Here is a 16,593-nt window from a genome sequence, read left to right on the forward strand (position 1 = left end):
GAAATCCACTTGGAAGATGATTGTGCATTACATCCTGGACATAGCTTGTGTGTTCCCAAGGATTCACACGCTGTAGAAGTACAGTAGTATTAAGGTCGTAGACCCTCCAGGGGGCGCCTAGTGGGAGGACACTATCCTCAGAGGAGAATCATGTAGTTTTCACAAGATCCAACTGTTGTAGGTGGTCATATCATTTTCTGCCTCTGCATGCTGTGAACTTAGTTTCGAGGCTCTTGACAAAGGCTGAATAGTTGAGGCTGCTTGATCCTTCAGTCTCCAAGGCATGAGATAAACTTATGTTCTTTATAAAGTGTCCATCTCAAGTATTTCGTTACAGCAACAGAAAACAACATTATGTTGTGCAAAGGAAAAATAGGAATAGTAGTATTACTATTTATAAAACAGTATTTGTACAGTTTGTACATTTACAGAAGTAAAATGTACGGCAGCAATAGCACAAAGGCCTGGGGAAGGTAGCAAAATGTTTTGTTATGAAATTGTTAGTCATGCTAAGACTCCTGACCTGAACCCTGGCCATCCTGTGATCAGATTGGTGACTACCCTGGCTGTCATGGGAGAGCTTTCATCCAATGAGTGATGCAGGTAGATTCAGAGACCCAGAGACACCTGCTCAGGGAGTCCTGCTGAGGAATGGGAAGAGGGATTGACCAGGGTGGGGGCATGTCAGGGATATTATAGGAAAACTGAAAGAAACAGCCTGGCTCATGGGAACTTTGTCAGAATCTGAACTAACAACCAGGGAGCCTGCATGGGATGAACCTGCATATATAGCTATAGAACTCGGTCTATTTGTGGGACTCCTAATAATAAAAGCAGGGCCTGTCCCTGGTGCTTTGGCTGCCTCTGGGCGACCTCTTTCTGCTGGATTTTCTTACCCAGTATGAATAAAGGGGGAGGTTCTTGGCCTTATGGCAGCTTGATGTGCCATCCTTTGCTGATGTCCAGGAGAGGCCTGCCCCTTTCTGAGCGAATACTGAGGAGAGGTGGATTGAAAGGGGGTGGGGCCTGAAGTAGGGATGTAAAATAATAAATTAAAAATTTATTATTCATGAAGTGGTATAATTGAAGGTGATAAGCAAATGATAATCTCGTGAAAATCTAACAGCACCATTTCAAATTGTATGTGTGGCCCTGGGGATTCAGTCTAGGCTATCACCCACATGAGTAGGCACTCTAAGCTATATCCCCAGCCTCCTCTTAAACCTTTCAAGGCTGAACTTCATTCAGCCTTTGGCCTCAGCCTCCCAAGTAGTTTGGATCAGAAGCTGTGTCTACAGGCCCACTATAACAATCACATAAAAAAAAAAAGAATGAATAAATTAAATAGACTATTAAACTAGATGGACACTAAGAAAAATAATAGGCTAAATAGAAAACAGCTGATTTAAACTAAATTATATTAATAACATGAGATATAAGTGGTTTAGTAAAAGGTAGAGATTATCAAACTTAAAAAAAGACTTATGTCTCAACCCTATGCTGCTTAAGAGAAACTCATCTAAATATAAAGGCATAATTGGGGAAAAAGTTACAGAAAAGGTACCATAAAAATAGTGTAAACTGAGTCAGAAATCATCACAAAATAAAATAGACTCCAGAGTACAGGGCATTTTAGGGATCAAGAAGTTCATTCTACAATGAAAAAGAAATCAGCTTAACAAAGTAGTTAATGATTTAATTATATCTGCATCTAATAGAGTGCTTCAGAATGCATGAAGTGAGACTGAAACAACAAAGAAAAGCTCAAAGCCCGAGCCTGACACTTCTCTACGGAAAGTCAGTGAGAGTAAACTGACATCCTTAGGTTATTTACCAACTTGCATCACTGGCATTCAATGGGCCCTCAAAAGATATAGCATCTACACTGTTTCAACATCAGAGATCATTTAAAAAGATTTAAATGGATTCTGGAGCCTGAAGGCCAAGGAGACAGTTCCATGAGTAACTGGTGACCTGAGTTTGATTCCCAGGGACCCATATGCTAGACGGAGAGAACTGACTTCCAGAAGTTGTCCTCAGATCTTCATATGTGCACCATATGTGTACACTTGACCACCAATTCACACATACAGGTAAGTAAACAGAAATGAATAAAATGCAGCAAAAGATTCTGGAGCATAAACTAAATCTGTCAATTAATAAAGACTGGATTGATGTAAATTATTCTTTAAAGCCACAAATTAGAAATCACTAACAGGGACTAATAAAAATCTCAACTATTTGGAAACTAAACAACAAAGTTCAAAGTAATCCATGGGCGAGATGAATTAACAAATTGACAAGACAGTAATATCAGATGAGGAATGATGAAATGCTGGCAAATGGACACATGATTTGGAAAAAGGATATATAAAGCTAATAGTTTTTCTGTCTTTAACTCTGTTACAGTTTTCTTCTTTTATTGGGGAAGATAATTGCAAAAAATATAATTGGTAATGAAAGTGCAAAAGCACCAAGCCAAACTTCATAGCTTCAGAATGGTCATTCTAACTGAATTCATTGAAATATAGAAGTTGGGAATGAAAACTTTAATCTAGCTGCATGATCTTTTTATTTGTGAACTCACTGCAATAAAATGATTTTTATTAAAAATAGTAAGTTAAAATTTCAATTAATGAAAATATATTGGAGCAAAATTTGAATACACCTCAAGTATTTAGAGTGAAATTTACAACATTGCTAACATTAATAAAGAGTTAATCTTCTCATCTCTGTAACATTACACTCTAGGCCAAGAGTTAATCTCTTAGTACCTGGATCAACAGTATAAGCATCCCTTGGGCTCCAGTCAACATCTACTTTGTTGATGATGCCCACTGTTATAAGGTAGATTCATCTCTTTTGAGCTACCATAGGCTCTATGCCGTCACTCTTTCCTTAAACCACCTCTTCTTCACAATGTAATCAGAGATCTTTTTAGGATACCACATATCTGTCTCATTCACATGAAGTCTAAATCTGTGTGATGGCTCACCAGAAGACCTTTTATCTATTCTTCAGACCTTACCATATCTGCTATTATGTTTTCTCCATTTCTTTTGACTTGAAACACACGTTCCATGCCTTTATCTTTGTAACCTAGCAGAACTGTATCTGGTTTTGTTTCCCATGTGCTCAGTATACTGGTAGCATAGCGAAGATGAACCTGTTTTTGAGACTGGGTCTTGAACTATGCCCAGCCTGGCCTGAAATTTGGGCTCCTTTCCAGCTTCCCAAGGGCTGAGATTATAGGTGTGCACTATATACATCCAGGAGTGACAAACACTTCTGAGTGAATGTATTAATAGAAAATTAATAAAATCTAGTTTTTTATGCTCCTATAACAGAGAAGCAACAAGAACAATGGACTTCCCAGTGTTGCCTAGAACTACAGGAAGGAATAAGCCAATGTTTGATTGAAAATTCAACCAATATAAACAAGGAAAAAAATCATATACCTCTCATGTTTTGACTTTACCTTTTTGGTAAAGCATCAGTAGGTAACTGTGTCAGGCTTAGTGTTGTAATACTATGATTCTTAGAGGTACAGTGATGAAAGCTGTTTATGGTCTAGCAAAAATGAGGGAAAGAAACTGGAAGTAGGAGAGCTGGCCTATATGAGTTCTGAGTTCTTTGTTTTTACTATTATTACTTAGATCAGAGTAGAAAAAGACAAGCTATTGAGCACACTGCAAGGGAGCACCAGGAAATTTAGGGCATAGAAAACCTGGCAAGAATTTGGATTTCTTTCTTGTGGAGGTTTTTTTTTTTTATTTGTATACATATTTGCGTCTGTGCACCACAGGTATACAGTGCCTGCAGAGGCGCAAAGAGGGTATCAGATCCCCTGGGACTTGAATTAGAGATAGTTGTGAGCTACCGTGCGTATGCTAGAAACTGTGGGTCCTGTGAAGAGCAGCCAGTGCTTTTATCCATTGAATCCTGTTTCCAGTCCACATTTTGAATTCTCAAGTGAAGAAAAAAATATGGAGTGGGTTTGACTGCCACGTTTTGAACCACAGCCACTTGACTGGCAGGATTTCAAGGTAAGCCTATATAATACAGCATGCCTGTCTCAAGAAAGGATTAAATTAAAACGAAGAAAAATACAAACGGCAGAGTCTACTTGAGTTTATGAGGTAACAAGATCATACAAGGCAGATGTGAAACAATGAAATCACCCCTAACAAATGACAGCTGCCGGCCATCAGGAAGAGGATGACCTCTGAACTTACCTCAGCTAGATAAAACAGGGCTACAATCTGAAATAAGAGAATACAGGTCTGTAAGATGGAAAATCTGTTGCCTATGGCTCCCCAGCACCATGCTGCTGGATAAGGATGGACACTGTTCCAGTGAGACACAACACCACAGCTAAAGTAACAACTGTTGGGAGAGGTGGGGGCAGAACTGGAAATGAGTAAAAGTGATTTTGAGCTATGTTTTTTAAACTAGCCAGAATTTGTTTTCTAGCTATAACCTAACAATAAATGCAACAGTAAAGTCATCTGAGCCAATGTCTAATAAGCAAAACCGGTACCAGAATATGATTCATCTTGGTTTGAATGGCATTTGCCACAGTATTCCTTCACTGCTGCATGTTACCAAAGCCTGTTACTTGGGTTTGATTCCACGCAGAACAGCCTTACACATAGCACACACCTTATCTTTACACTCACATCCTTTTCTGAATCCCTATCAGAAAACTCTGAAAGGAAGTGCTCCCAAGTAGGTAAACAAAAAGTGACATAAAAAGTTTAGGAAATTTAGTTTAACATGCTGAGGAGGAACTGTGCCTTAGGGGAAATGAGGCAAAACTGATTCACTCCAGTATATTTGGTGCCAGAGCGCCTTGCACACAGGAGTGTCATAGTGCTGATGTTCCTTGGAATCTACCTTTGGAAGCTTGTACAGAAAGTACAGCTTAGGTGACTGAACTATGTAGGAATAACCCACTCTGAACCTGAGAGTTTATCCATTATGTGACAATTATGATATTGAATAATATAAACAACTACAATGACTATGCCGTAATGAGGTACCTCAACTCCACAAACTTGAAAGAGTATTTTGTGTCCAATCACCAAAGTGACAATGTTCTAAGGGTACTGAAGAGGGTGGGTTAAAGTTTCAGCGCTGGTCTCTGGTAGCTGAAGGGTTCTGTCACTTCAAAGTCGTCCATTAAGTGATAATTTTTTTTTTTGTGAAAAAGCAGCTTTTGAACACAAAATAAATGAAAATTTTCAGTCATTTCTTTCAGGATAGAAGACAAAAATAGGAGAAGCTGATTTTTTAATATTTTAAGAGTTATGTGAGAATCCAAATTCTTGAGTATTTGTAGAAAATACAACATTTTAGGATGATCAAATGAGTTTACAATACTTACAAGTCCTTAGTAGGTTGGTAGTCTTAACAAGTCACATATGTCCAAAGTCAGTGTGTGTTTGCCCAGGCAGTTAGCAATTAGGGACAGACATGTTTGTTTGCTCTGGACTTGAGACACATGAACATCAGCAAAGGTCTGTATTACCATTTGTTGACAACACAGTCCATTTAGGCCAATATCATCTAAAAGGCCTAAGCACCTGCCCTTCACACACCCCACTTTAGGGCTGGGGATGTAGTGCAGTGACAGAGTGTCTTTCTATCATGTACTTGGCCCTGGGTTCAAGTTCTAGCATTATATATACATATATAAACTACATCTAATCAAACGCTCCTTTTCTCCAACTCCCACGTTTTGTGCCACTATTAGAAGAGATTATTCATAACTCAGTTTGATCATATGGATCTTTATTCAGAAATGCTGGTCATAGCAGAATCATTCCTTTAGCCTTTTTCTTTACACACATGATGAACCAAAGCACACTCTGGCAGCTGATATAAGAATACACCACTATTTAAATCTATATATCTAGAGACAGCTATTCAAACCTCATGTTTCCTAATCCAACCAAACTATTCCCAGTATATATCAACTGTGAATGTATATACATGCTGGTGTGCATGCATGTGAGAGTACAGGTCAATAATGGGACCCTTCCTCTAATAGTTTGTCACCTTATTTTTTGAGGCGGGTTTTCTGGCTGAAACTGAACTCATGATCTGGCTAGCCTGAAAGAGGCCCAGTGAGCTCCTGTCATGCACCCTTCTCTGCCTCCTCAGTGCTGGAGGTACAGTTGTACATACTTCTGTACCCGGATTTTGTATAGATTCTGGGGATTCAAATTCATGTCCTCATGCTTCCATAGGAGATACTTTACTAAACCATCCCCTAGCCCCAGATTACTTTGAGTCTTAAATATAACAAACTCTAATATCTCAAGATTCTGCCCATGAGTTACTGACTTTTATCCCCACCTATTGTTTCCCACTTTAAGAGAAATAGGAACTTCTGGTCATATACTCAATTATCAATCCCAGGGCTACCCTCTCATTTTCATATATTCGACCTTTTTGTTTCTTACTGGCTTTTAAACATTTCAAATGTTTAAATCTCAGCAAATGCTACCCACCATTCTATCTCCTGTCTCCTCACAGCTTCTTGGTTTTATATATTCATTTCCTCCTAGAGCACTTAGCACCTGACACTGAAGGTGGCTTTTGTGTCTATTACTCCATACATGTGTTTCCTCCTCCAGCAGGATAGTCCCTTTCTGCAATCACTGGGTCATCTCAGCACTCATCACAACTGACTTAAGCACAACTTACACTCCTCTATGAAAATGGTGTCCTTCCGTCTCTGTACTCTTGACTACCTTCATCAGTGTCATTTCATGTGCACCTGTTTCCTGTACCCTGGGGCGACTCTGGGATGCTAGGACCCTGCAGTCTTACCCTGAGGAATCAATCTCTCCTACTCCAGTGACTTGCTGATTTGCCAGTTTGTCTCAATTCAGCCCTCATCTCTGCATAGGACTCACATTATCTACCTTGTTTAACATCTTTTTTAGAAACCACTGACTACATCTAAACCCCTAAAGCTAAAATCGAACCCTCAAAGTGTATTTAGATGCTCAATTCTGTTGTTTCCTTTCATTCCTCTATTTTACTAAGGCACCGATTTATTTCATAGACTTCTGTAAAATTTATCTTCTACTTAGTGCTTAGAACGTTTTACCCTATTAACTGATGCTGACCTCACCATTTAAACAGTGCCTCCCCCAGTGATTCTTTTGTGATTTTATACCTTCAGCCTGACCAATGCAATATTTCCTATTTTGTACCTTAACTCTGACTAATTAGTCACTGTTCCAAATGACCCAACTTTATTGACTAAATTTTCTGCATGTAATTTGTTCTACTTAGACTCTGCCCACCACTTATTAGTTTCTAGTATTTGAGGCTCTTTCAAGTCTCACTATGCAGCAATGTTGGATGCATCTGAGTTCCATTTCCCTTCTTCATGTTCCATCAGGTCACTTTTATCTGGTCACATTACTCAGTTTTCAATGCATATTTAGTTTTCTATGAGAAAAACCTAAGTTTTCTAAGAGCAAGACCCATGACATTAATCACTGTTTCCTACACAACATAAAATAATTTTATTTATATAAACGTGTGCGTCTTTTCTCACTTAGATGAAACGGAACTTCCTGAACTTTCCACACTGACTAAGAACATATTGTAGCCATTCCTTAAACAGGAGAAATCCAATAGGATAGAACTGCACTTGCCTTTCTTCCCATGTCTACATTTAATACAGAGCAAAGAAAATGCAGTGAGATCTTTAGTATTAAACACATCTGGATAGTTAATATGTACAAAGGCAAAACATTCATGATAGAGACAAATCTTTTTCACCAATAGAAATATTTCAAAAGTCAAACATACATTGCCCAAGAAATTTTCTAGAAAAGTCCTGTGGTTAACAGTCCTTCAAGTCTCCGGTCACTAATTATTCTATGCAAAAGAAAATACATAAAACTAATGATGAGCTTTAGTGTTACTTCCAGAAAGGCAAAAACGAGTATGGACTGCCAAGAATAATGAGAAAAGAACACAACACTGCAAGAAACATTTAAAAATCACATAAACATAACAAATATTGTTATAAATACAATTTTATAAAAATAATGATCTTGTTGATTAGAAAAGGATGTTAAAAATAAAGAAGGAAAGTTATCAGTAAAGATGAATAAAATTTTAAGCAGAACAGGAAACAGTACTAGCAAATTTTAAAATGGAAAAGATGAAAGACAACTCTTCATATGATGCTAATTTTTAAATACCCCAAAAGGATTTTAAAATTAATTTGCAAAAGTAATATTTAAATATTCTCCATCTTCCTGTTTTAGGGTAATCTTATATTTGGCAGGGTAAAGAATAATATTAAAGTAAGATTGTGTTTGATTGTTAGGACATACAATGGGTGAGAAGCTGCAAGGATAATATACGGTTCTGTTGGAAAATGAATTAATGCAAATTACTTTTGAAAATCTGTAATATGAGATGAAGATGAAACAGAAGTAAAAATGAAACTATATTTTATTCTTTGTGAAACTTAAAAATTCTCTATTAGGTATTTTTGTGACATGGCATTTGTTATGTTATTTTTTAGCCTTCTTGAGGATCACAAGCAAGGTATTCTTTCTAGTTTTTATTTACCTTTCATAATGGATATTCTACTTTGACATCCTTTAAGCATATTGTCATTTCATGATAGATATTTAAATTTTTAATCATTATACGTTACATAGTCCTGAATTTTGCATGTTAAAATTATTTACCTAGTTGAATTGGGGGTACACACAAAACCATTAGCGTATTTAAAACTTTTCAACTTAATTGCTGCATTTAATTTTATTTTTTTCCCCAAGAGAAGGTTTCTCCATGTAGCTTTGGCTGTCCTGGAACTCATCCTGTAGACCAGGCTAGCCTTGAACTCACAGAGATTTCACTGCCTCTACTTCTCGAGTGCTAGGATTAAAGGCATTCGCCACCACTGCCTGGCGTGTTCAATGTTTAAATCAGACCTGATGCTATCGACTCTGGTAAGACACCAATACTTCCCTCAGCCCTCAAAGACTTCTCTAAACTATAAAATGTAAAAATTAACACAAACCATAAAATATTCTTTCTAAATGTAACCTGGCATTCTTTCATGGTCTCCCATCTCTAGTATCTTGCACTGTCCAGAACCTACTAGAAAAACAGATGGAAATACCTATGCTGGCAACTACTATGTTCATATTTTCACTTCATTTACATTCAAAAGGGTAATAATCTCCCTGGGGTACCCATGTAAGGCATCTTACTACAATTTAATTTGTTTGCATTCTAAATTTGCCATGACCTTAACAGTGACTTGCTCAGCTACAAAGGAATTCTCCTCTTTATATCTATACAAGTGAGCTCAATGTCTGAAACACAGAAGTCCACTTAACATACTTGGTGATCACTGAGAAACTTTTAGTTCCTGGTTTTTTAATAAGCAGTCTTGCAGCAGGTTTTCAAAGCAATATCAAATGGAGTAACAGTTTAATAAGGAAGATTTACACCCTAGGATTAGTGTCACGGTCTTTAAATGAGTCTTAGCAGTTTTCTGCATATTGTCATAGTTTTGAGAAGGAAAAGCATGTATTAGCCTGTGGTAGTGAAGTTTTAGTTGTCACAGTCATCTATCAAATATATTCATGGGTATTTTCAGGAAGCTCTTCATGTCTCTTCTAATGTATTTGTTTGATACCGAGTGGCCAAGTGCACCACACCTAGCAGCACCTAATTTCAGGGCTTTCATACTAGGTGCCAAGAAATGAGATTGTTCAAATAGTTTAGAAATAAATTAGACTCCAAGTAGCTCTTCCTTTTCTATCCACTAGCTTATGTTTTACTCAAGGCACCTACAATGAAACTTTAAGATTAAGGAGAGAAAAACTTACCTACTTGGGATTTTGTACAATTTGCCTTTTGTCCATTGTTGCAAGACTGTCGTTTATGTCTTTTAGGTGGCATTTCTGTGGTCTTCCATGGTGGTCTTTTTCTTTTGTTTAATTTGCTAAGAGCCTCAGAATGATCAGGATTCTTTTCAAAATTAACCAGCTTACTTAACTGACTACTGTCAAGTTCATCAGTCAATCTATCACTTGCAGGACTAGTTGCTTTGGCATTTCCTCTTTCTTTATTTTGTGTTTTAAAGAAATTTTGCCTTGCTGAATGGGACCTTAAATTAAAACGCTTTGATTCTTCTCCTTGCACCTGGATCTCATTGTCAACAGATTCAGGAGAATAAATGATTGTATTTAGCTTAAAAGTATTTCTGTGTTCAAGACAATTGATCTTCCTCAAAAATATTCTACAGTCTTTTAAAGTTTTTGACTTCCAATTATTGGAAAACACATTTTCTAGTCTTTGTCCCTTTTCAGAACCAGTCTGGCCATACCCTGTTTCATTCTCCTTTGCTTCTGACTTAACTTTACTCTCTAAACTATCAGGTGTGGTGACATCATTAACTGCCACCCTCTCTTGAGGAAAGTTGACTCTGGTTTCCGGTGGCAAGGCCCACTGGCTACCCACTGTACTTTTCCCACTGAGTGATGTCATTGCATTTGTCTCCCTCTCTGTCTTAGTCAAAAATTGATTCTGGCAGAAAAATCTTAAGTTCCTTCTTTTTGAGTTCCAATCAATTGTTCTGTGGCTGTGAGGCTTTTCCTCTTTTCTCCACCTTTCACAGTGCAAACTCTTAAACTCAGTCTTTTTCAACCTAGCTAGTGTTAAATTTCTTCTCACATTTAAGAGTGGTGAGCCAATCATTTTATGTAGTATATGGAATTTCCCTGCTGACTTTGAAGGAGAGGAGACAGCAAATTTTTTAAAGTGCTTCCTGAAGGGGCTGGCATTAAACCCACAGCATTTCACCCCTAATTTAATGCCCTTGGTACTTATCACTTCCAAAGGGTTTCGAGCATTTGCTTTTCTAACTAAAGAAAGGGACTGTGTTTCTGTTGTTTGCATAAACCAGGTACAAAGTTCATTCAAATTATACTTTTTCTGAAAAAGCATTTTTACAGGTGAGACTTCAAGTTCTACAAGACAGGTTTCCAGAGGGCTTGCTGCTTTAAAACCATGGCTTTCAGTGGAGCCTGCTCTATGAACGGAATTTTGAGCTTCATCTCTACTCACCTGCACCCAAGCATTTGTTATTTGTTCAAATCTATTATTCAATTCCTCTAACAATGAATCATTTGAAGCAGAAGTAGCCCACCATCTGAGTAAAGGACTAGAAGAAATAACAGGGTCCAAGGATACTTCAGAAATGGGCATTAATTTTTTATCTTCCAAACATTTTTCTGCTTTCCTTGAACGTCTAGATCCTGGGAATCCTTTGGAAGCTAATTTAAAACTTGACTGCCTGTATTTCTTCTTTGGACTTTTGCCTTTCTGCAAATGGAATTTACACGATTTATGACGCAAACCACTTTTGTAAGTAAGCGAGCCAGAAGATGCAAGTGAATGTAAGAAATGGAAAGGTTTTCTGGCCCTGATTGAATGTTTTGGAGGTATAGAAACATCACTATTTGATTCATTCTTAAATATGTCAACATCAGTGGGTCTGACCTTATCTAACTTACTACCCTGTTGGTCAAGCTTTTCTTCTCGGCAAGTTTTCTCTAACATAGTCTCCTGTTCTAAAGAAGGTAAGCAGCTGCTAAGGCATACTTCTCTTTCCTGAGGTGAAATTCTACTAACAGTCACGGATATACCAGAGATTTTCACTTTTGCAGGTCTCCCCGGCTTCCTAACAATTGACAAAGGCTTTTGATTTGGTCGAATAATGTTCTTGGAAGCCTGAGGGATCACAGACTTGGTCTTGATGGGTCTAACATATTCAAAGTCAGAATAAAAAACCCCACTTTCAGTTGTCAATCTTGACACAGCACTTAGACTTCCACCACAGTCAGTCTCATAATTTTTAGCATTTCTGAGGCTACTAGAGTTAACTGCAAAGTCAGAGATATCATTGTTCAATGAGATGTTGCTGATGTTCATGCTTCCTTCAGAAACACATCTCTTAGTTCTTCTTGACCTTCCATAAACAACAGTGACAGTAATACTCTTTCTATAAAGACCTTCTTTCACTTCTGATAGACATTCTAGATTTTTCTTTCCAGCATTAAAAGACTCATTTTGGCCAACACTGATATCTGTTTGATCAGCTTTAGGTTTGGGTGGTCTTCCAATTGGTCGTTTAGTCTGTTTCACAACTTGGGGGCCAATTTTTTTAGGCCTCCCTGGCTTTCTTTTATATGGTAAGTCAACACCACCACTTGACTTTCCCTCAGGGTCTTCTTGTGGCTTATCACTGTTTAAACTGTCAGTAAACTCTGCAGATGATGGTGTGGCCTCTTGTACACAGTTAAATTTGTTTATTTTGCTTTGAAGGCAGTTAATATCATGATTAGAACTGTAATCTTCAAAGCTAATGCATGGTATGTCTTCCTTTACTTCTCTTTTTCTTCCACTTACTTGATGTGTTTTATGTTTGTGAGAAGAAACCTCAGCATTTGACTGTGATGTGCTGACTGAAGTTAAGGTATATTTGATTCCTTCACTGTTTTTAATCTCAGATAAAAACATGAGTTTGATAGGACTAGAATAGTTAGAAACAGAACTTTCAATTCCTTCACATTTTGTTGGCACACTTTCAACACTGGATGTCATGCCCCCTCTCTCTAAAATGGGTGCTATTTTTGGATTATGAAGTCTCTTGTTCAAATCCATTACAGGCATATCATAACTTCTTTTATTGCTAGATGGTATTACAGATTTTGATAAACCCTGACTTTTGCAAGCCATTCTACTTAAAGTACAGGTCAAATCTGTCCCACTTTGGTCTTTACCGTCTGTTCCTATCAATTTCTTGGAGGCTTTAAATCCTTCAGATTGTGCTTGATTAGTCCAAGACCTCTGAGCCATATTTATTGTGTCTTCCAAACGCTCCACAACAACTTGTAAATTAGAATTCATTGCAATTTTGTTTAAGTCTCTATTTTGGAGACTTTCAGTTGGATCTTTGACTGGACCTTTGCTGTGAGCAGAGTCTGATACTCTTTTGCCCTCAGGGAATTTTTTGGAAACAGAATTGTTTGTTACATATATAGAATACCACCCTGGAGGCACAATATTTCGTTTAGTTCTGCTTAAAAGACAAGGAACATCCGTTCTCAAAAGTGTTTGAGTATTCTCTAGTTTTGTATTTTCACTATTATTTTGTACAGTCAGTTTTTCAGCTGTACATTTCTCTGGTGATTTTCTTTGGCTCATTTTCTCAGATGAAGTTGCTTTAATGTTTTCTGAAAATTGATCATAAACCTTGCTAGTTCCTAAGCTCTCAAGAGGTACCTGCAGTGATGGCGCTACATCATTTGGTGAAGAAAGTGTTTCTGTATGATTTTCATCTTGAAAGCTCTTAGAATTTTTTAAAGGTTCTTGACAAGCCTGGAATTCTTTGTTCACTGAAAGCATCTTATCATTGCATGACAATTTTCTTGGATTTTTTTCACTGTATCTTTTCCTCAGAAAGTTTTCATCAAGACTGGCAAGTTCTCTTTTTATCTGTAAAGACTGCCTTCTGATCACAGGTGAATCAGGAGAGTTGTGTATGGCAAATAAGGTCTGTTGACGCTTTCGAAATCTTGTTTGAATAATTTTATTTTCTACCTTCTTATCATGTTGACTTAGTAATTCCATAAAACTATAATCACTGGCTGTTGCACTGTGCAAGAGAGATGTTATTAAATTTCCCAATTTAAAATCATTATCTGAATCACAATCAGTGCTAGATAATTTCATGAGGTTTGATGTATCCGTGGTTTCTATTGATTTTAATTTTTCATTAATACGATCCATTAAATCTTGAAAAATTACAGCTGTTTCACCCTTTTCATAATTTGAGGTATAACTACTGCTGGTATCCAAGAGCACAGAATCAAAGTTACTGGACTGCTTAGTTTTATTTATTTTGCTGTCTTGATCACATTTGTGAATGCTTATCTCGGCTGGTGTGAGAGATGGAGGCTGATTAATGCTTGACTCAAGTTTGTTATTTTCTAAGGTTGAAAGCTCTGAGACGATGTCTTTCCACTTTTCAAATCCTCCAGTCTCCACAGGTGATAATGGTGGGGGGGAGGGACTTCGAGATCTACAGGCATCTTTAAGACTGACTGAAAGATCACAAACTTCCCTTGACAAAAGAGGACTATGAAAGGCTGATTTTGTCGAGTTATTCTTTGCTAACTGTCCACAACAGCACCTGTGTGCATTATAACTGCTTTCAATACCACTATTCACTACTGTCTTAATGTGTTCAACAGATACAGTTTGACAAGACAGACAATGTAATTCTTTAATACAGACTGGCAGAGGCATTAAACCAGGGCTTTGTCTCTCATTGTGTAAACACCCTCTTTCTGCCAGTCTATATTCACAGCTACAGAACAGACCATGTAAATCATCTTCGAATAGGGGTTTTTGAGATTCTGAAGACATAGTACATGATGAGTTACAACAGCAAATAGAAGCAGCATTCTGCTCTTGGACTAGAAATTTCAACATAGCCAAAACTTGTTGATGGTGATGTATGCACAAAGATTCCAAAACTTTGTTTAATGCTGATTTTCCTTTTTCCATTTTAGTAGCTTCCTCTGATTTTGCATCAACAGTTGAACTAAAAATAAAAATCAAACAAAAAATGAATTACAGCAAAGATAAGGAGTTATAATTCTTGACAGCGTTTGAATGACGTATTTTGATATTGCTGGACTCCTGACTCCTACAAACGGAACTGCAAGGACATCTTGGTTACTTATAGCAGAAACAGTATGAAGCACTGGTAAGTAATTTCTTATGACAAAGTACAGGAGTCAAAGTGAAGCCTTTGCAATACAAAGCTGGTGATTCCACATTATTACATTAACACATTGGTAATATTAAGAATTTTGGATATATTAATAAACTTTTAGGAAAAGTGCTTCAGAAGGAATAAATTTTTTTGTAAAGTATGACACTTTGCCATGTTTTATAATTATCATGTCCATGTTAGTGCAAATAAGGAAGGTAAGGAGTAAAATCTTATTTTTATTTAAAATACTTTGGTAGGTAGTAAAAAAGAAATGTAATATTAAGAGAGCTCTACATAATCATGAAGAAAGTTATCAAATTTCTGAGATTAAGTTGCAGTCATTTTAACCTAGGAAGAATATAAAAGAAAAAGGAAGCTATTTAAAAATTAAATCTACTTTTAACTGATTTTTAAAAACTATGGAAAACATAGGAAAACTAAAGGTATTACTTACCTAATTATTAAATTTCAAATGCTGGAGAATGCCCCATCACAGAAACTAATACATATCTGACTTTAACTAAAACCCAGGATTGCTTATCAACAATATAGAAGCCTATATTTTTAATTCAATACCAGCAGCAAGAAGAATAAAATATATTAAAGGAATTCTGTTTCAGAAAAGTATCCATTTTAATGAAACATCACCAAACTCTGTGGGAACAGCCCTTCTCTCCTAACCCAATATGCCTATCATTTGTTCCTAGTCTGAAAAAAAATGTTACTTAGGGTTGTAATTGGGATATACTACTTACAACTGACTCAATTGAAGAATGTGTGTTTTTTTTTTAAATAAACACTATGTTCATGGTATTAAAAATTAAAGGGGTTTGTTTTAAAATAGCAGTGAAATCAATATTTTTATATTACTACCTGACACTGGAATAACTTTCTCTATAACTATTACACAATAATTTACTGAGTTTTATACAATTATGTTGTTGGAGTACTAAAAAGTACCGAAGCAAGTTCTGAGCATGTGATCAAAATTTCACTGAAAAAATTATATTTTACAAATGTTTTAGTGAGACTAGCAACATGTTCTGACATACAGAAGCAAACAAAGTGAAAATAAACCAAAATAAGCAAAGACCTTAAAGTTCAGTGCTGCCTCTAAACAAAAGAAGATATATAGCCCCAGTATTGGTCCCTTCTGTAAATATTTTTTAAATCTACTTTTATACTGCAGAGTGTACAATGATAAGAAATAACTCAAGATTCAATGTAAAAGTTTTAAAAAATGTAGAGCAAAGGTAACACCAAATGATAGTTACCAAATATTAGAAAATTATATCCTTTTCCAGCAATTCAAATTTGATTTCAGACAAGCAAAAGAAAAGTCAACACACCCTAAGTAGATTCAAACAGGTTCTGAAATAATGCTAAGGCTTGCTAAGCATACTTATTAAGTAGTAATAAGTGGAGTGCTTACAAACTTTTACAGTATGCTTTATGTAATTACAATATATCCTTTTAGCAGTGCCTAAAATGCTGCTAATGAAATGACTTATACAGAAGCAGTGAGGAGATGGGAGGGTGTGTGCCGATTAGCATGTCCAAAGCCCAGGGTGGAATCCCAATATAAAAATAAATAAGCCCTGTCAAAACGTAAATGATCAAAAAGCAGCAAATGCTAAGTAATATAAAAAGTTATAATTTCAATTTGTTAATCTCATAAAATTATGAAAACCACTGGCGTCAATATGACTTTTCTGATCTTCCAAGGAAATCTTTATTTTAAAGGAAGAGTTTTC

The 16,593-nt window shown here is 36.5% G+C and overlaps 1 protein-coding gene across 3 annotated transcripts in view; it reads right to left on the reverse strand.

The window, feature by feature from the left end:
- Positions 1-16,593, reverse strand: part of Lcorl (ligand dependent nuclear receptor corepressor like) — a 151,468-nt gene that overhangs the window by 11,914 nt on the left and 122,961 nt on the right. The window contains exon 7 of one of the 3 annotated variants that reach the window (XM_057773240.1): positions 8,274-14,665. The exons of the other annotated variants lie outside the window; for them this stretch is intronic. Within the exon in view, the coding sequence (XP_057629223.1) occupies positions 9,862-14,665 (4,804 nt within the window). The 3' untranslated portion in view covers positions 8,274-9,861. Of the gene's footprint in view, positions 1-8,273; positions 14,666-16,593 lie in introns of those variants that run through there. 3 annotated transcript variants of the gene reach the window in all.

This window comes from Chionomys nivalis, chromosome 6 (assembly GCF_950005125.1).
Source record: "Chionomys nivalis chromosome 6, mChiNiv1.1, whole genome shotgun sequence".
In the NCBI taxonomy this organism is placed as follows: domain Eukaryota; kingdom Metazoa; phylum Chordata; class Mammalia; order Rodentia; family Cricetidae; genus Chionomys; species Chionomys nivalis.